Here is a 20,452-nt window from a genome sequence, read left to right on the forward strand (position 1 = left end):
ATTTGTAGATACATGCCGCAGTGAAAGGCTCTGTTAGGGGGGAGGCAGCAGGGAAAAGGTCAGGCCGTGAGGAAAGGCTCCAGCAGCTCTTTGCTGCTGGAGTCTTTTCCCACCCCCAGACCCCTTCAGTATGGCAGGGAAAGGCTCTGGCAGGGGAAGGCAGAAGGACATTGCTAAAAATAGCCATTAGATATGGGAGGCACTGTTTGGATATGTAGAGAGCTGTGTAGGGTATATATTTTGGGGGTTCAGGTGTATAGGGCACTCTACTCATATAAGCCATGCCTCACCTACGCTGCTGTTTATACCCATGTTAGCTGGGCATGCAGTGCCTGTACTCTACACACTGTCCTAAGTATGTCGCCTGAGGGGAAAGAATGTAGAAAGGGGGAAGCCTTTGAAAATCTGGAGCTCTATATTTCACGAAATAGCCCTACAATTACTGCATATTATCACAGGGAAATTTTTTTTGAAAAATTTGCAATCTAAATAAAAAAAAGTATTTGTTATTAATGAATAAAGGGATATTTAAAACACTGACTGGGTTTAAAAAACAAGCATACAAACCAAACCAAACAGACATAACAAAATTAAAAACAAAACAAAACAAAAAAATCCCCCATCATTACCTGTGTCTCAGCCACCATATTCTCATCTGGTTTCAAGTGGACTGTAAATGCTTCTCTCATTTCTCTCACTCCATCGTATAAGACCTCAACTTCAACAATATGTTCAGTTTCTCCTTCTTTGAATTCAATGTCTGGTTTAAAGACAAACAAATTAACCTTTTTTCCTAATCAATAGCAGAATCACTGTTTTCTCTATCGTGGATGTTCAAATGACACGTCATGTTGGAATGGAACACTTCGGCTTTTGAATGGAACACTTCGGCTTTTCTGTTGGTTCCAAACATTCAGAGGGGGCTATAAAGTATATGAGCTTGTTAAACTGTTGAAGTGGTCCTGCTGAATGACTGAGCCTAAGTACACTTGAGTCTACTGTCATCTGATACAAGACACATGAATCGCTAGAGTCATTTTTAAAAAAGAATTAGGGAATTATATGTAAAGCCAATAATGTTGCTGCTCGCTATACTTCATTCATTTGCATGATAACTTCCTGAACTGGCATTTCAATAATTCCATGACAATCCTTACCATCAGACATTGGATTATAGTCTTCCCCAGAGGTGGCAGAGCCATCTTTTGTGTGGATTCGCACAACAGATACTTTTGAGCTGTCACCCAGACGTAAAATGGAGATCTTTACGACTGCAATCTCTCCAGGCTCTTGAGGCTCCTGGATGCTGTGTTTGATTTTGGAGAAATTAATCACTGGTTCTGTAAGGGAATTGAAAAAAAAAAGTCACTCTTTCCCATTTGGATCAAGTGCAAAAGTCATTAATGGACTGCCAATAGACAGCTTACACGAGAAAAATAAGCCAAACAAACGTGGAAAGTCAAACAAAAGAGCTAACTGTTTTGTATCTTTTCTTAAAAAGAGAATGACTAGTACTGTGGTTGAGACAAAGTGGGTGAGGTAATAGCTTTTATTGGACCAACTTCTGTTGTTGAAAGAGACTTAGGCTATGTCTATGCTACCGCGGTAAGTTGACTTACGCTACGCAACTCCACCTATGTTATTCATGTCGCTGGAGTTGACATACCTTAGGTCAAGTTACCGCAGGGCCTACACTGCAGGGGGTCAACGGGAGAAACTTTCCTGTTGACTTAACTTACTCTTCTCATCGGGGGTCGAGTACAGGGGTCGATTGGAGAGTGATCGGTTGTCGATTTGGCGGGTCTTCACTAGACCCGCTAAATTGACCGCCAGTGGATCGATCTCAGAGCGTTGATCCCAGCTGTAGTGTAGACCTGTCCAGAGACAACCTTTCGAGCTTGCACAGAGATCTTCTTCAGCTCTGGGACAGGTACTCAGAGGTCACAGCTAAATGGTAGGTGGAATGATTGTTAAGCATAAGCGTTAACACACGTTATAAGGTACCATTCAAAATGAAGTGGGCCATCAACACCCATAGCCATAGGAACAAGAGGTGGTGGTTAATGGGTTACAAATGGTTGTAAAGAGACATAAAACCAGTGTCCCTATTAACTCCATGATTTTTGGTGTCTAGCAGAGTTAGGAATTTAAGCTCCCAGGTTTGTCTTTTGAAGGTGTTGTGCATGTTTCCTTTGAGGACAAGGACATAATATTGTGGTTTTCATTCAAGAAACATAAAGAAAAAGAAATGGTTATTTGTACAAAATAAAACCCGTTTATCCAACTTGAATATATGCAGTAGGCTATGATAAGGCCACTGTACTTTCTTATCCAAGAGTGTACATATACAGTACTGTGTAAAAGGGTGTGACACTTAGTCTGAAAGGGTTCAGCAACTTGCAGGCTAAATGACCCAAATTCAACTTTTAAAGCCATATTAGAAAAGTATTGTAATTGGGGCCATTCCTTATTGTATTTGTAAGTATTGTAATTGTAATTGGGGCCATTCCTTATAAATAGTTAAAGCCATGTTAGACAGACTAGTGCTTTGAAATGTAGACTTGTATTGTTAGAGAATTGGAAGAAGATTGTGATTGTATTGGTCTGTTTACACCTATACATTGTTAGAGGTTAACAATATAACCAGACAGCTCCTGTCTGTCACTATTTTCTATTGATTCAGAGATCAAACGGGGATATTAACATTTAAACAGAACTTGGGTGTAATAATATCATTGTCTAGATTTCTCTTTGAAATTTGTAGTAAACTGTCTATGAACTGCTTAATGGATAACTACCTTATGCTGATGAATGCAACTAATTACCTGTGTATACACAGGAAATAGAAAGTTTTACTTCAAGGTCACAATGCTTCACCCAAGGAATACCTGCTGTCAAGAGGCTATCGATAGCCTGCCTAGGGCTCTGATCCTGTTATCTCAGATCTGCTTAAGCTTGGTCAGGGGAAGCTTGAGTTAGAAAACTGAGGTCTCTAGCGTCAGTCTGGATTACACTGCTACTTCTCATGGAAGAATTTGAACAAACTCTCTATATGGACTGCCTATTTGGACTATAACCTGATGGACTGATTCGGGAAAGAATTTTTTTTGCAACTCAGCAGCTCACCATCTCTACTATGAAACTGACCTACAAACTTTATTAATAATCTGTATGTATAATGATCTTTTAACCACAATACTCTCTCTTTTCTTTTGTAATAATTTTTAGTTTAGTTAATAAGAATTGGCTGTAGGTTTGTATTTGGGTAAAATCTGAAATATTAATTGACCTCGAAGGTAATGTGTCTGATCCCTTGGGATTGGTAGTAGGGATGTTAATACCATTTAAAAATGTAACCTTTTAAATTATTTAAAATATTTTGTCTAAATGGTTAACTGATTGTCTAAATGGTTAACTGTGGCTGGGGCCACTTCGGCCAGGCAGCACAGCTGGGGTTGGTGGGCTGGCACGGGGTTGGTGAGCCCGGGGTTAATGGTTAAGGCAGGTTAACCGCTAAGACTAATGTTTATCGGCTAATCTTTTACATCCCTAATTGGCAGACCTTTATATATGATGAACAAGACTTTCAGTAATCCTCATCACATTTGACTTGGCTGTCTGGGTGGGAGCCCAAGGCTGGATTGCTTAAAGAGAGCTGTGTTTATGGCTTCTGAGTAACCAGTAAGGTGTTGTAGAAGCTGTTTTGTTGCTGGCTTGGTGAATGTAATTATTAGAATAAATAACCATCAGTTGGGGGATTGTCTGCCCCATTCTTTGCAGTTTGCCCTGAATGAGCATTCTCAGTGTGCCCCCCACCCCAAGGCAACCACAGGTCACACAGGGTCTTCTCAAACCCAGTGTCAGACCCTGCCACTGTCTCAGTTTCCCTACTCTCATATAACCTAGCACGCCAACTTACCAGTCAGTGCACCAACAAAGCTCCCACCAGTGTCAGAATTTAATTTTTTCCCTGAGGGATGCATTTATTGGTCAAATGTAAAATTCAACGTCGTGGGGGGGATGGAGACATTGGAGTCACTGCTTCATCTGTTTTGTTCTGGTGGAACCTCTGGATCTGGTGCATACTCCTCCTCAGCTGGATGAGGGGACAGGTCCAGTTGCCTTCTACATGGGAAGGGAAGAGAAGGGATGACTTCCCTAGCAGACTGGACCAACTCTGAGGGATAGTACTGGTTCCATAGGCCCCAGTATGGCCAATAGGATGAATCAAAGTGGGGTTGTGGAGATCTCCATGGCACAGTGTACCAATAGTTTTGAGGCAGATGATGAGGTGGAGGTTGGTCCCAAGCTGGTGCAGGCCTTCTGCCTAGGAAGGTGTGTCTTTGGAGGAGGGAGTAATGGTTCACAGGGCAGCTCAGAATCTTCTGATGAGGAGAAAGCCGAATTCCAGATCCAAAAGTGGTAGAGATGGTGCCACCAGAGGGAAATCATAGCCAAAAGATGGAACAGGAGACAGACCCCTCCCAAAGGTCAGCTCTCCTGGTGGAGTCAGAACCTCTCTCGAAAGACAGGGATCCAATGGAATAGGAGACTCCGGGTCTGGGACAGCGAAGATCTCATCAGGAGGAGCATGGGTCTTGACTCTTGGGTCTGTCTGAGCTGCAGTAGAGTCAGAATGTGCCACAGCCACGGAAGACAAATATGGTACCGTGGGTAACCAATGCTCTTGGTGATCGGTCTTCATTGGTGCTGGCAGATCCCAGGGTTTGTGTTTGGGAGATACCAGAGGCATCAGTGCTGCCGGATTGTGATCTGGTGCTGGTGGAGCCCTAGACTTGTGGGCTTTCTTGTCATGCCTCTGAGACTTAGTACATCCTAAGTTCTCTTGGGCTGAGCTTAGAGACTCGCTCAGTTTAGGTAGGGCTGTATCTGACTTATTTGAAGTGGATTTGGAGGAGGATTTGCTCTCATATTTACGAGAATGCTCCCTGCTCTCCCAACAAGATTCCATGGGAATAGATTCCGTCACTTCTGAGTTGCACCTTGTGGTAAGAGATGCACTCCTTGCTGAGTCAGGCTGACACACAGTGGGGGTCCCTCGGCCTGGGTCCAACTGCGGCCTCATGGCCCTATCCATTAGGTGCTTCCTACAGCTACGAGTGCTTCCCAGGTACGGCTGAGGAACGAACAGCAGGTACCGCAGCTGGTCACGACGCGGGCCCCCCTGAAGCACCACAGGCAGTGTTGGGTGTCATCACTGATTGAGAAGGACTGCAGGTAGGAAGCACAAATTTTGAAGGCCGGAGTACTGGGCATAATCCAGTACCCAAACAAGGTAAAAGTCAGGAGGTGCTCCGAAGATCAGGGAGGCCAACACTAAAAACTATCAGATAAAACTTTAAAACTCTCCAACTTCTAAAAACTATGTGCAGATATTTAAATATATGTTCACTGATAAAAGAATAAAGCTGAAGCTTTGGACTCCGGAGGTTCCGATCCAGACCAAGCAGTGGTGAAAAGGAACTGGAGAGATGGTCAATTCGCACTGCCCTGGATCTTCTTAGTTGGAGGCACAAAGTGAGCCAGGGCACGTGTGGACCAACAGACACTGCTTTCAAAATTCTCTGGCTCTGGAAGCATGGAGCACATGCATACCTACAGTGGGATACACATAGGGACCAGCATTCGAAGAACTGCTATTCACCATGTATCATTACACAAGAACAGAGGGAAAATCAGTGAAATTGAAAGGTGTCAAATTCAAAACCGATAACCAGGAAAATATTCATAAAATGCACAATTAGCCTGTGGAACTCATTGCTACAACATCACATCAGAAGCTTAGCAGGAAACAAAAACTGTTTCATCATTTATAAGGGTAGCAAGAGTATTCAGAGTTATAACAGTAAATACATAACAATAAACAACAAGATGCTTTGAAGGAATTAAACTTCTTGCTTCACATGTAAACAAACTTCTAAACTATTGGGATTAGGAGGAAACTTCCCCTAGGGGTGGGTTATTCAATAAATGTCAACTAGAGGGTTTCTTGTCCCTTCCTTTGTGAAGCATCTGGTACAGGCCTCCGCTGGCGATGGGATATTGGACTAGATGGACCAGTGGTCTGATCCAGAATTGCAAGTCCTATGTTCCAGCTTTCAGCTATCGTTGTGGTACTACTTTGAATTTGTATATTTAACAATAAACACAAAGATGCTTAAAAACTCACTGTCTTCTTCATCCTTAATCTTGATCAGGGTCTCTTTTTGCTCCCCAATGGAGGCACCAAACGTTGAGGTACTTTTTGGTGTTCCAAGCACTAGTCTGAATTCTTCCTCTTCTTCATAAATTGCATCATCCTCCAGTATTACCACACAGGGCTTCTCAATCTCTCCTGCAGAGAGGGGATAAAACAGGCATTACGATCACCCTCACATGTGGTTACAAACCAATTGCAGCACAAAAGACCCAGGATAAAAACCAAATGCACCTTTAAGGTTCCCTAACTAATTTAAAAAAACAACAAAAACGACTAATCTCAAGAGAGTGGAAGCAAACAATGTAGTTCCAGGATAGGGTAACTCAGACCTTTCTGCTAGTTCTATTTGATATCACTCAACATATTTTCAGTGTGGTTTTCCTGCCATACCGTCCAGTGTCACAACAGGCACTAATGGGCATCCTCAGGAGCACTCAGTGGAGACCAAGGATTGAGTGATCACATAGACTGAGCCGCCTTCTTACCCTGGGAAGGATAGTTAGGATTGAGGTATATTGGTGGGGCAGCATAAAACAAGCTCTTTGGTCAACAGAAAGTTCTGTCTCCAGGGCTGTTAATTCCCGTTAAACATCAGTGTTAAAATGTACTTTGAGAGACAAAAAAATGTCAGACCTAGTCTTTCCACTGAGAACTAGGACAGAAAGCCATAGTCACCAGCAGTGAAGGAGGTCATTGACCAGGTAAAACTCATTTTATTGGGAAATTAAGTGTGTCTTTTTTTTTAAAGATGACTCCAGGGTCCTCATGGACGGGTCCTGTGGGTGTTGGGTGCAGCCATGAAGAGTGCTGCTCGCCAATCATTGCTGCTGTGCTTCCACTGAAAGCATCAGATCTCCCTTCCTCTTATTTTTTCTGTATACGTACTCTGCTTCAGAAGGACAGCAGGGGCAACGCACTTAGGTAGTTTGATTTCCCTTCCTTCCCCATTTTTGGATATAAAATATTTGAAAATGCTGCAGACTGAAGCTGTGGGTACAGAGCTCTTTGCTGAAAGCCTGTGCTGCGGCAGCTTCATCTGACGTGAGATCCCGCTGGCATTACTTACATGGAGACTCCGCCCAAACCATCCCCGGCACTCAGCTTTTATTCATTAGCCGATGAGTTCTTTTCCTCAAAAGCACCGAGAGTCACTATTCCTTATGAGGATCTCCAGTTCTCACGGGAGGGATTTTACCTGGCAGAAACACCACCACAGAGTCATCTGTATTTGGTCGCTCCTGGTAGTCCATCATGACTTGAGCAGAACCTTGGCGAGTGTAGCAACGGACGGTAGATTTATGGTTAATATCACCATTACGATAAATGATAGCCACTAACTGTCCATCTTTTTCATTCACTGTGTACCATGGTTTCTTGAACTGGACTTTGGGTACTGAAAACAGAAGATTTTATACATTTCATTGTAGAGTCCACATGATAAGAATGCCCATGGCATGGGTACATTCTGGAAGAGAAATATTGGACGTGGACCTATTTCTCCTCATAGCCATTTGCAGCAATCAGAGGGGGTTCAGCTCAATAGGTGTTTTTAAAATAATACAGATTTTAACTCCTGATGAATTAAAACACTTTCAATCTGTATTGACTCAGCCACTGACTCAGGGACTGTCTACACAGCACACTAGCCTGCACCAGAGCTGTGTAAACATTAGTCCACATTAGCATGCTGTGCACTAACTGGCCCATATGGACCTCGCTGGCGTGCACTAGAAGTTCCCTGGTGCACATGAATGTAGTCTATTTCAAACACTACTATATTGATGCTCACTTGACTAGGGAACTTCTAGAACACACTAGCAAGCTCCACATGGGTCAGTCAGTGCATGACACACTAGTGCACACTAGAATGTACACTCCTCCGGTGTGAAGTAACACACCTTCTAGTCAAGCCCCTAGACTCTACTGACCTCACTGCCTTTCTTCAAAAAAACCAAACCAAACTAACCCAGCAGCTGAGAATTTGATGTATTTTGATCTAGTCTGTTTCTGAATGATGGGATTATTTTCTGTAAATATGTGTTAAGGAGTCTTTTTTAGTTGGAGATTTAGGCATGGCATTAATACAAAAGCGACAGAGCAGCACAATCCTGCTCCCTCTGAAGTCAGTGTCAAAACTTCAAAAAGGTACAGGGTTGGGCCAGGTGGTTGCAAATTTCACACAGCTCGAGATTGGAACTAAACTTTGAAGAGCATGTTTAGAGACCAAACTGGCCTAGAACTATGTAACTTCATTTATTTATTATAATGGTGTTAATCTGCAGAAACTTGAGACCTTAGGGGATTACACCTGGCTACTTATCAAATAGCCAAGTGCTCTGAAAGGCATTGTGCTGATTATTAAATAATGAATATGAATTTTCCGTTTGTTATCTCATTGTGAGCAATGCAAGACAGTGAAGTAGTCTTACTCCTCAGCAGAAGAGGCACTACGTGTCATTAGATAGAGCTGCCTTTGAGCATCACAATTTGTACAATCACGTGAGAAACCTTTGAATTTTGCAGTCCAAACTCTTATACTAACACGGAGGCTGGATAACTCACCCACTTTTACAGTTTCATACTAAAGGCCTCAGTACCATTGACATGAACATTCATTTAATGATCAAATTCACCCAAGTGCAGCAGGCCCCGGTGAACGAACTTACATGTATCTCTAGAAGGACAAGGAGAGCCAAGTCTACTTGTCCAAAAACACCATCTTCAACCACGTTGTGACCAAGTGAACAGGCTGCAGTATGGACCACAGAGGAGCTGTGCTACAGACTTACTCCAGCTTGTGCATAGAGTCCATTTTCCACCATGTCAGCTAAGGCAGAATTTCATGATAATGAACTGCAGTGCATAATTATACATGTAACAGCTAACACTATTGCCAGAAGATTTCCTGGACCTTGTGTGTGTACTTTAAGTACTAAAAATAGAAAAAGCTTCTTGCTTTACACTTACAGTCAGTATTGCTGTCATCAATGAAGATGGTAGTTTTGCTAGGCACCCCAAGCACTGCATTCATGGGCATATAGAGAATCAGCTCAAACTTCTCCAGACCCTCCAAAACAGGCTGCCCCAGGTCGTCGAGGACAGTCACTCGGAACGCCTGCATCTTGACTCCAGGAGCAAAGTCCAGATTCCGGCTGATGCCCACGTAATCAATTCCAGCTGTTTGGGAAGCAAAAAGAACATGGCCACTCATTTGCCATATATTAAGATTTTACCATTTATTTGCAGAATATGTTCACAAAATCAAGACAATCTGTGCCTTATTTTTCTGAGAAGTATTTATTTTGGATTTTTGTCACCTGTAAGTTAAAAAAAAACAACTCCCCCACCTCCCCACCCCAAAAAAACAAACAAACAAACCAAAACCGAACAATGAGCATAAAAAGCAAAAAAAAAAAAAAAAGCATAAAGGTCCTGATCCTCATTTGCACTAAAGGCTTGTTTACCCAGAAAGTTACTGTGGCAAGCCAGGGTGTGAATCTACAATGCACTAGCTTGATGCACAGTAACATCCTGTATGGACACAGCTGACAGTACACGAAGTCCTGGAGGGCAGTTCGTCTTACTACAGTACTCCCAGCTGCACTCCAGGACTTGCACTGTGCTGGAGCAATGTCCACACTGAATGTTATTGAGCACCCAGTTGACGTGCTGTAGATTCACACCCTGGCTTACCATGCAGTAACATCCTGTATAGACAAGCCCTAAGGCCACTTTACTTCACTCTGGCTGTGCAAACGGACTAGAAATGTGTCTCTTTACACTGCCAGAATGGTATAAAGTGGCCTTGCTGTAAATGAGAATTAGGCCCATGGTCCATACAGTTTTAAAATAACAATTTGGCCAATACATTGAGCATCATGCCCATGGGCCGTATTTGCTCTTAAAAGTTAAACAGAATTATTCAGCGATCAGAAGCAGTTTCTGAAGTATTACTTTACAGGTTAGCTTTTTAAAAATAAAGGAACAGACCTACAGTAATTCCACACAATCACTTGGGCTGGAAAGGGCCGGAGAAACCCATCTCCAGCACAATGCCAGGATCACTGTATCCCCAAAACATCTCTACCTCAGGATCTCATCATTAAGTGTTGACTTTCTCTCTCTCTCTATTTTTTTACAGTAACTTCAATACTGGTGAACAGTGCTGGATTGACATTCTCTGGGGATGGATATTCGCTATTCACAGAAGAGGTAAAATATAAAGTCTTGACTGGAAAATTTCCATAGATGGTAACTCCACTGCTTCCCTGCCAAGCACATCCCATAGCCAAACTGATTTTATTCTGATTCCACAGCTCTTTGCACTATTTATTATAAACTTTTCTCCTTCACTGCACCTTAAATGCACTATTTATCACCCTTGATCAATGAGAGCAATCATTTTCCTTCCTCCCCACAGCAGATTGAACATTATTATTTATAAACTGCTATCATTTCTTGCCTCGGCTATCTTTTCAGCAAACTCTGAAGATAGTCAGTCAGATGTAAATCTCAGCAGAATTTGACTTACGTGTTTAGCTCTCTTAACTTTTCTTTACCTTCACATGTATATGTGGACCTCCACATCATGAGACATGCCAACAGTAGAAAATAGTGTGTCACTCTCACAGTTCTTCAAACATGTTATAGGCACTAGTTCTCACTGAGAATTTAGTCCTCACCAGTTCTGAGCTTTATAAAATGTTATTTTGGTTTATAAAATTTTAGTCCAAAAATTTGTTTGAAAAGTTTCTTAACCAAATATTTCCTGCTTGGGTATCTCACACAGATCTAACTGGAATTTCATCAAACTTTACAAATATTTGGAAAGTATGAAAAATTTTAGAGGAAATTTTTTTTTCTCCAGAAACAGTAAATGTCTGAAAATAAGGGGTTATAACTGAAGCGTCTCCTCAAATCAGACATTTAACACCCTGAGTGCAACATTATTAAATTGCTTTGTAGCCAGCACAGAGCCCTATAGGAATCCAATAGCAATAAAAGCCTCCATTTCTTCCTGAACTAACAACTAGCCTTAATATTTACCACACACCATGTGTGGTTGTCTAACTACTTCCCTGACTTACAGTAGTTCCATACAAACCCCCATTTCTCCTATTTCCCTGCATGAATATAATAAATTATTTAATTAAATGCCACCTGTACCTATTAAATCCCTTTATTCAGAGGTGAAAGTAAGCCGGTCTGGTCCGGTACAGCGTACTGGCAAGAGCCAGTACGCCGTGCAGGACCAGACTGGCTTCCCCAGGCTGGCGCTTTAAAGGGCCCTGGGCTCCCTACAGCGGCCAGAGCCCTGGGCCCTTTAAAGAGCCGCCTGAACCCCGCTGCTGGAGCCCCTGGGGTAGCGGCGGCAGGGCTCAGGCGGCTCTTTAAAGGGCCCAGGGCTCCGGCTGCTGTGTGGAGCCCCGGGCCCTTTAAAGCATCCCCGAGGCTCCCCGCAGCGGCTGGAGGCCCCGGACCGTTTAAAGCTCCCTCCGAGCCCCACTGCCGGAGCCCTGGGGTAGCAGCGGCAGGGCTCTGGTGGTGATTTAAAGGGGCAGGGGCTCCGGCTGCTGCGGGGAGCCCCGGGCCCTTTAAAGCACCCCCCCGAACCTCTGGGGCTCCCCACAGAGGCCGGAGCCCCTGAGCCCTTTAAAGTGCCACCTGCGCCCCGCTGCCGGAGCCCCGGGGTGGCGGCGGCAGGGCTCCAGCGGCGATTTAAAGGGCCTGGAGCTATGCTGCGGCAGCAGCGGCCACAGCCCGGGGCCCTTTAAATCGCCCCTGAGCCCTGGGGCTTCCAGTTGCAGCTGGAGCCCTGGGGCCTTTAAATGTTGATTTAAAGGCCCCGCCTCTTCCGGTCGAGGCCACGCCCCCTGCTCAGGACTCCGGAGTACTGGTAAGTCCTTTAAGTTACTTTCACCCCTGCCTTTATTACTTGTTATTTTGGCAACAGCTCTGACCATTTATCACACACTTATTAAAAAAAAGAAAAGACTGCTTTCAACTTGATTAATGGGAAGGTCACTGAAGCATTATTTGTCTTTTGCCAGCAGATCACCAATGAGGAGGAATGAATGATCCTTAATAAATGCTGTTTGCTTCCCAATACCTAGCAGTTACCACAACTGCTCTTTATGTTGCTGGCTGCTTAATTAAATTCAAACAAACAGCATCCCAGCAAAACTCCATCCTACCCAAATGCTCCCAAAATCCCTCATAAAGAGATTGTCTTTGCAACCTGGCTGAGAGATGAGCTATTTTGCAGATGCAGTCAACAGGTCTGGGCTACTTTGAATCAAAGTAAGGAAGGGAAGGTTCCAGGGCTCTCATGGAAAATGCAATGCCAGCAGTTTCCTCTCTAATAACTGAGGGAGATTCAGCTTGTATACCCTCTTTCCCTGCAGCTGGGGCAATATTAAATGGGAAAAGAGGTAGTCTCTAAGGTAGACCAATCCCAACCCAGTTAGGGCTTTCTAGATTAAAAAAATAATTACACCTTGAATTCCACTCATGAACCAACAGACAGCCAGCACAGATCACAGAGCACTGGTGACATGTGATCCTGGTGAAATACACCACTTAAAGAGTGGACATTGGCATTCTGCCCCAAGCAGAGCGTATTGCAGTAATCTTATTACGAGGTGACAAAGACATCGATAACAGCAGTGAGGTCTGCATCCCATAGAAGAGGTCATAAACTCTTTATTAGATGCAGCAGGAATAAAGCCATCCTGGCCACTGTATCTTATGATCATCTAAAGCAACTGGAGGCCTAACAACGCCCCTAAGTTGCAAACTCAGGTGACCAACGGCAGAGCAACATACTCAAAGGGGACAGTATTGTCTGTGCCATCTGTTCTAGTTGCTTCCCTCAGCCTATCCTCATCACTTTGGTCTTGTGTGGATTGAGCTATAATCAACTTATTAACATTCATGCCCCAGACTCTACCAGATGTTGGTGAATGAAATCATCTGCACTGTCTGAGTCAGACATAAGACTGGGTATCATCTGCCTGCCGAAAGCACCAGATTGCGCACTTCAATAACTCTGCAAAAAGCCTCACACACACATTGAATCAGAGGAGTGTCAGAATGAACCCTGATAGCACCCCACGTGAGTACAGATCAGAAAGCAATCTGAACAACATTTTTTATTTGAAAGCAACTCACCCTTCGCTGATACTGGCTCCGTTTTCCTGGAACGTGCAGTAACGGAGGCCGGTTTGGAGAGATCTGTTCCAGTTCTCCAGACACGAACTTCAACGTAACCAGCACTTTCATCCACCCGATATTCAGTGTCGCCGAAGTATAAAGCAGGTTCTAAACAGAGAGAGAGAGAAAAAGGGGAACAGAATGGAGACAAAGGTAAATTTTCCAAAAAGCCTCATTTGTGCACGTGTAAATATGGGGACATGAACCTGCACTCTGCAGGTGCACACAGCTGGCCACCTTCTACCACCTGTACTCCCTCTTTCAATGCTCTTAACACCTGCGAGGAAACAAGTGTCAGAAACTGCACCTGCAAAGCCCATTGATACCAATGGAGTTTGCAAGTATAAATTCCGACACTTGTGAGCTCACAGGTATTAAATAACTGAACATGAGCATGCAGGTGCTAGAGTGTGTGCAGAAGCATGTATGTACATTTTTGTCCTCACAAGCGGAGGGCATGCTTTGAAAATGTGCTTTTAAGAGTGAGAAAGTATTACATTTCCTTAAGGTTTCTGTTTTTCCCCTCTGTAACTAGAGTAGGTCAGTTTAAGAACCTCAGTATTCATTCTAGCAGGTTAGAATAGAATCATAGAATATCAGGGTTGGAAGGGACCTCAGGAGGTCATCTAGTCTAACCCCCTGCTCAAAGCAGGACCAATCCCCAATTAAATCATCCCAGCCAGGGCTTTGTCAAGCCTGACCTTAAAAACTTCTAAGGAAGGAGATTCTACCACCTCTCTAGGTAACGCATTCCAGTGTTTCACCACCCTCCTAGTGAAAAAGTTTTTCCTAATATCCAACCTAAACCTCCCCCACTGCAACTTGAGACCATTACTCCTTGTCCTGTCCTCTTCTACCACTGAAAATAGTCTAGAACCATCCTCTCTGGAACCACCTCTCAGGTAGTTGAAAGCAGCTATCAAATCCCCCCTCATTCTTCTCTTCTGCAGACTAAACAATCCCAGTTCCCTCAGCCTCTCCTCATAAGTCATGTGTTCCAGACCCCTAATCATTTTTGTTGCCCTTCGCTGGACTCTCTCCAATTTATCCACATTCTTCTTGTAGTGTGGGGCCCAAAACTGGACACAGTACTCCAGATGAGGCCTCACCAATGTCGAATAGAGGGGGACGATCATGTCCCTCGATCTGCTCGCTATGCCCCTACTTATACATCCCAAAATGCCATTGGCCTTCTTGGCAACAAGGACACACTGCTGACTTATATCCAGCTTCTCGTCCACTGTCACCCCTAGGTCCTTTTTCGCAGAACTGCTGCCTAGCCATTCGGTCCCTAGTCTGTAGCTGTGCATTGGGTTCTTCCGTCCTAAGTGCAGGACCCTGCACTTATCCTTATTGAACCTCATCAGATTTCTTTTGGCCCAATCCTCCAATTTGTCTAGGTCCCTCTGTATCCTATCCCTGCCCTCCAGCATATCTACCACTCCTCCCAGTTTAGTATCATCCGCAAATTTGCTGAGAGTGCAATCCACACCATCCTCCAGATCATTTATGAAGATATTGAACAAAACTGGCCCCAGGACTGACCCCTGGGGCACTCCACTTGACACCGGCTGCCAACTAGACATGGAGCCATTGATCACTACCCGTTGAGCCCGACAATCTAGCCAACTTTCTACCCACCTTATAGTGCATTCATCCAGCCCGTACTTCTTTAACTTGCTGACAAGAATACTGTGGGAGACCGTGTCAAAAGCTTTGCTAAAGTCAAGAAACAATACATCCACTGCTTTCCCTTCATCCACAGAACCAGTAATCTCATCATAGAAGGCGATTAGATTAGTCAGGCATGACCTTCCCTTGGTGAATCCATGCTGACTGTTCCTGATCACTTTTCTCTCATGTAAGTGCTTCAAGATTGATTCTTTGAGGACCTGCTCCATGATTTTTCCGGGGACTGAGGTGAGGCTGACTGGCCTGTAGTTTCCAGGATCCTCCTTCTTCCCTTTTTTAAAGATTGGCACTACATTAGCCTTTTTCCAGTCATCTGGGACTTCCCCCGTTCGCCATGAGTTTTCAAAGATAATGGCCAATGGCTCTGCAATCACAGCTGCCAATTCCTTTAGCACTCTCGGATGCAACTCGTCCGGCTCCATGGACTTGTGCACGTCCAGCTTTTCTAAATAGTCCCGAACCACCTCTTTCTCCACAGAGGGCTGGCCATCTATTCCCCATGTTGTGATGCCCAGCGCAGCAGTCTGGGAGCTGACCTTGTTAGTGAAGACAGAGGCAAAAAAAGCATTGAGTACATTAGCTTTTTCCACATCCTCCGTCACTAGGTTGCCTCCCTCATTCATTAAGGGGCCCACACTTTCCTTGGCTTTCTTCTTGTTGCCAACATACCTGAAGAAACCCTTCTTGTTACTCTTGACATCTCTTGCTAGCTGCAGCTCCAGGTGCGATTTGGCCCTCCTGATTTCATTCCTACATGCCCGAGCAATATTTTTATACTCTTCCCTGGTCATATGTCCAACCTTCCACTTCTTGTAAGCTTCTTTTTTATGTTTAAGATCCGCTAGGATTTCACCGTTAAGCCAAGCTGGTCACCTGCCATATTTACTATTCTTTCGACTCATCGGGATGGTTTGTCCCTGTAACCTCAACAGGGATTCTTTGAAATACAGCCAGCTCTCCTGGACTCCTTTCCCCTTCATGTTAGTCCCCCAGGGGATCCTACCCATCCGTTCACTGAGCGAGTCGAAGTCTGCTTTCCTGAAGTCCAGGGTCCTGCTGCTTACCTTTCTTCCCTGTGTCAGGATCCTGAACTCAACCAATTCATGGTCATTGCCTCCCAGATTCCCGTCCACTTTTTCTTCCCCCACTAATTCTTCCCTGTTTGTGAGCAGCAGGTCAAGAAAAGCTCCCCCCCTAGTTGGCTCCTCTAGCACTTGCACCAGGAAATTGTCCCGTACGCTTTCCAAAAACTTCCTGGATTGTCTATGCACCGCTGTATTGCTCTCCCAGCAGATATCAGGAAAATTAAAGTCACCCATGAGAACCAGGGCGTGCGATCTAGTAGCTTCTGTGAGCTGCCGGAAGAAAGCCTCATCCACCTCATCCCCCTGGTCCGGTGGTCTGTAGCAGACTCCCACCACTACATCACTCTTGTTGCTCACACTTCTAAACTTAATCCAGAGACACTCAGGTTTTTCTGCAGTTTCGTACCGGAGCTCTGAGCAGTCATACTGCTCCCTTACATAAAGTGCTACTCCCCCACCTTTTCTGCCCTGCCTGTCCTTCCTGAACAGTTTATAACCATCCACGACAGTACTCCAGTCATGTGAGTTATCCCACCAAGTCTCTGTTATTCCAATCATGTCATAATTCCTTGACATCACCAGGACCTCCACTTCTCCCTGCTTGTTTCCAAGGCTTTGTGCATTCATATATAAGCACCTGAGATAACCTGTTGATCGTCCCTCATTCTCAGTATGAGGCAGGAGCCCTCCCCTCACAGACATTCCTGCCTGTGCTTCCTCCCGGTATCCCGCTTTCCCACTTACCTCAGGGCTTTGGTCTCCTTCCCCCGGTGAACCTAGTTTAAAGCCCTCCTCACTAGGTTAGCCAGCCTGCTCGCAAAGATGCTCTTCCCTCTCTTCGTAAGATGGAGCCCGTCTCTGCCCAGCACTCCTCCTTCATGGAATACCATCCCATGGTCAAAGAATCCAAAGCCTTCTCTCCGACACCACCTGGGTAGCCATTCGTTGACTTCCACGATTCAACGGTTCCTACCCAGGCCTTTTCCTTCCACGGAGAGGATGGACGAGAACACCACTTGCGCCTCAAACTCCTTTATCCTTCTTCTCAGAGCCACGTAGTCCGCAGTGATCTGTTCAAGGTCATTCTTGGCAGTATCATTGGTGCCCACGTGGAGAAGCAGGAAGGGGTAGCGATCCGAGGGCTTGATGAGTCTCGGCAGTCTCTCTGTCACATCGCGAATCTTAGCCCCTGGCAAGCAGCAGACTTCTCGGTTTTCCCGGTCAGGGCGGCAGATAGATGACTCAGTTAACTTCACACCAGTCCAAAAACTGTACTATATGTAGACAAGATAGACGTAAAACTGTGGGGGTGACCCTCACAGTATCTTTTCTTTTAACTCAAAAAAAGTAGAAACATATCTGAAACTTACTATATTATACTATATTTTTAAAAAATCTCCCCAAAAATCCCAAGTCAAAGGGATACGTGTGTGGGGGTGGGGGAAGCAAATGGAACTTCAGGTATTAAAAGATCTGTTTTTAATTATTATCAAAGCAAAATTTTGACATGGACATGACAGTTTAAAACTTAATCTTTCTTCTCTCTCTCCTGCGATCCTTCCCCCCTCCACCCCCCCATAACAAACTGGCCTTAATTTTTAATGGGGAGGGGACAGAGTCTTAAGATCCAGATCAAGGAAAAGGTCAAAGTTAAAATGGGCTTAAGCAGTCACCCTGTTGTTTAGAGTAAGAGATCAAACATCACAAGACTGTTTCAAACTAGCAGTAATTTAGCAGCTTTTGGCAAATCAGGGTGGCTTGTGGAGGTAAGCAATGTCCTCGGAGTCCCAACCAAAAAGCATGAAGCCTGCACTGGGGGTACTTTGCACTATAGGAAAGTATAACACTACATACAGTTTTCAGAGTAACAGCCGTGTTAGTCTGTATTCGCAAAAAGAAAAGGAGTACTTGTGGCACCTTAGAGACTAACCAATTTATTTGAGCATGAGCTTTCGTGAGCTACAGCTCACTTCATCGGATGCATACCGTGGAAACTGCAGCAGACTTTATATATACACAGAGAATATGAAACAATACCTCCTCCCACCCCACTGTCCTGCTGGTAATAGCTTATCTAAAGTGATCATCAGGTGGGCCATTTCCAGCACAAATCCAGGTTTTCTCACCCTCCACCCCCCACACAAATTCACTCTCCTGCTGGTGACAGCCCATCCAAAGTGACAACTCTTTACACAATGTGCATGATAATCAAGTTGGGCCATTTCCTGCACAAATCCAGGTTTTCTCACATCCCCCCCACCCCCATACACAGTGTCTCCTAACCTCTATTCACAGCTTCAGCTACTTCTGTCATCTAAACAATAGCTGTCTTTATATTATGACATGTATTATCTGAAATCAGGGTTACTACAGCTTGACAAGTTTTTCCCATGCTACATATTATTACTGGTATGTATTAATGCCTAGTATAGGGAACACCTGTAATATCCAGGTAATACGATCTGTTTTCACATGGAAACCGGTACCTTTTTAATGGTAACCACTTTAGTGGCATGAAAATTTAGATGCCAGTTTAATACTTTGCACTTATATAGTACCTCTCAGAGGAAAGCTGCGTAAGTGCCATTAACTTCACTGAATAGCGGGGGAAACTGAGGCACAGAGGGGCTAAAGCCCAAATTCCCATAAATGGCCAGTAATGCAGGGTGGCTTGGTCTTCGGCACCCAGATGGTGATAACTAGGGCCTGATTTTCAGAGGTGCTGAGCCTGCACAGCTCCCAGTGAATTTAGTTGTGGGTGCTTAGCACCTTTGAAAATCAGGTCCTAGTCTAGCATGTTGGGCTCCCAAAAATGAAGCCACTTCAAACTAATACCCAAATTTTCAAAAATGGTTACAAGTGACTTGTCCAATTCTGGACAGGGAGTCAGTGGCAGAGCCAGGAAAAGAATGTAGCTGTGTCTTTCGAGAATGGGAGCAGCATCTTTCAACTAACCCTTGCCACAGGCAGTATCTGCCACCCACCCACAGAGAGAGAGAGAGAGAGAGAGAGAGAAATCAAATAACCATCTGGCCTACGTCCAAACATTTGCCACCCAAGCTGTCAGACATCTTTAGGTACTTGCAGGAATTGTGTCGAATCACTGAACTGTGAACTCCTGTGTTACTTTACTAACCGACAGGTTTCAGAGTAGCAGTCATGTTAGTCTGTATCTGCAAAAAGAAAAGGAGTACTTGTGGCACCTTAGAGACTAACAAATTTATTTGAGCAGTCTCTAAGGTGCCACAAGTCCTCCTTTTCTTTTTGCTGAGTAAAACCTAATAATCACAAGAGACTCTCGGTTGCTGAAGAGGAGTCAGGGAACCTGGCACGTATTATTAAGGAAGGTACAAGTGTTCCAACTGAGGCTTCATGCATATTTACTTCCAGCCTTTTGACAGATTAGATTTAAATAAACAAAAATAAATTCTTCCTCAACAGACTGTGTAGTAGTAAGACTACCAAAATATAGACATTTTGGTATGGAGAAATCCAAGGAGAGATTTCGGTATGAAACCAGGGGCTTTTGTTTACAACAGTAAAGGCAGTAATCACTTCGCTTTTTCCCTTCAGAAATGTGCAGACTTCCGTAGCTTTCAAAACAGAAGTTTTTGGTGCTCTGCTGGATCACATTTCGGGCACTGTGGTGACCATAATTACTACTCCATTAGAACACTCCCCCACACCCCCGGAATCAGAATCTGACCCATTGACTCTGAATGGACAGGGAATAAACATTTTTTCTAAAGCACAATATAAATAGTTTATCTCAACTGTAATCATTCTAATTGTTTGGGGAGCGCAATTTTACAGAAATTGTGATTTTACTGATCTTGTTCACAAAGTACACTTGTCATTGTGCAATGTATTATAGTCCCTAGAACAGTGGTTCTCAGCTGTGGTCCACCGCTTGTTCAGGGAAAGCCCCTGGCGGGCTGGGCCGGTTTGTTTACCTGCCGCGTCTGCAGGTTTGGCCGATCACGGCTCCCACTGGCCGCTGTTCGCTGCTCCAGGCCAATGAGGGCTGTGGGAAGGACGGCCAGCACATCCCTCGGCCCATGCCGCTTCCTGCAGCCCCCATTGGCCTGAAGCGGTGAACCATGGCCAGTAGGAGCCGCGATCGGCCAAATCTGCGGACACGGCAGGTAAACAAATCAGCCTGGCCCGCCAGGGGCTTTCCCTGAACAAGTGGTGGACCACAGTTGAGAACCACTGTTCTAGGGACTATAATATATTGCACAAT

The 20,452-nt window shown here is 44.5% G+C and overlaps 1 protein-coding gene across 1 annotated transcript in view; it reads right to left on the minus strand.

Annotated features, from left to right (window-relative positions):
- Positions 1-20,452, minus strand: part of FREM3 (FRAS1 related extracellular matrix 3) — a 115,333-nt gene that overhangs the window by 22,876 nt on the left and 72,005 nt on the right. Inside the window, 6 exon segments of the mRNA XM_073341227.1 lie at positions 630-760; positions 1,158-1,340; positions 6,191-6,355; positions 7,416-7,613; positions 9,188-9,397; positions 13,391-13,540. Coding sequence (XP_073197328.1) covers positions 630-760; positions 1,158-1,340; positions 6,191-6,355; positions 7,416-7,613; positions 9,188-9,397; positions 13,391-13,540 — 1,037 coding nt within the window.

Source organism: Lepidochelys kempii, chromosome 4, assembly GCF_965140265.1.
Source record: "Lepidochelys kempii isolate rLepKem1 chromosome 4, rLepKem1.hap2, whole genome shotgun sequence".
NCBI lineage: Eukaryota > Metazoa > Chordata > Testudines > Cheloniidae > Lepidochelys > Lepidochelys kempii.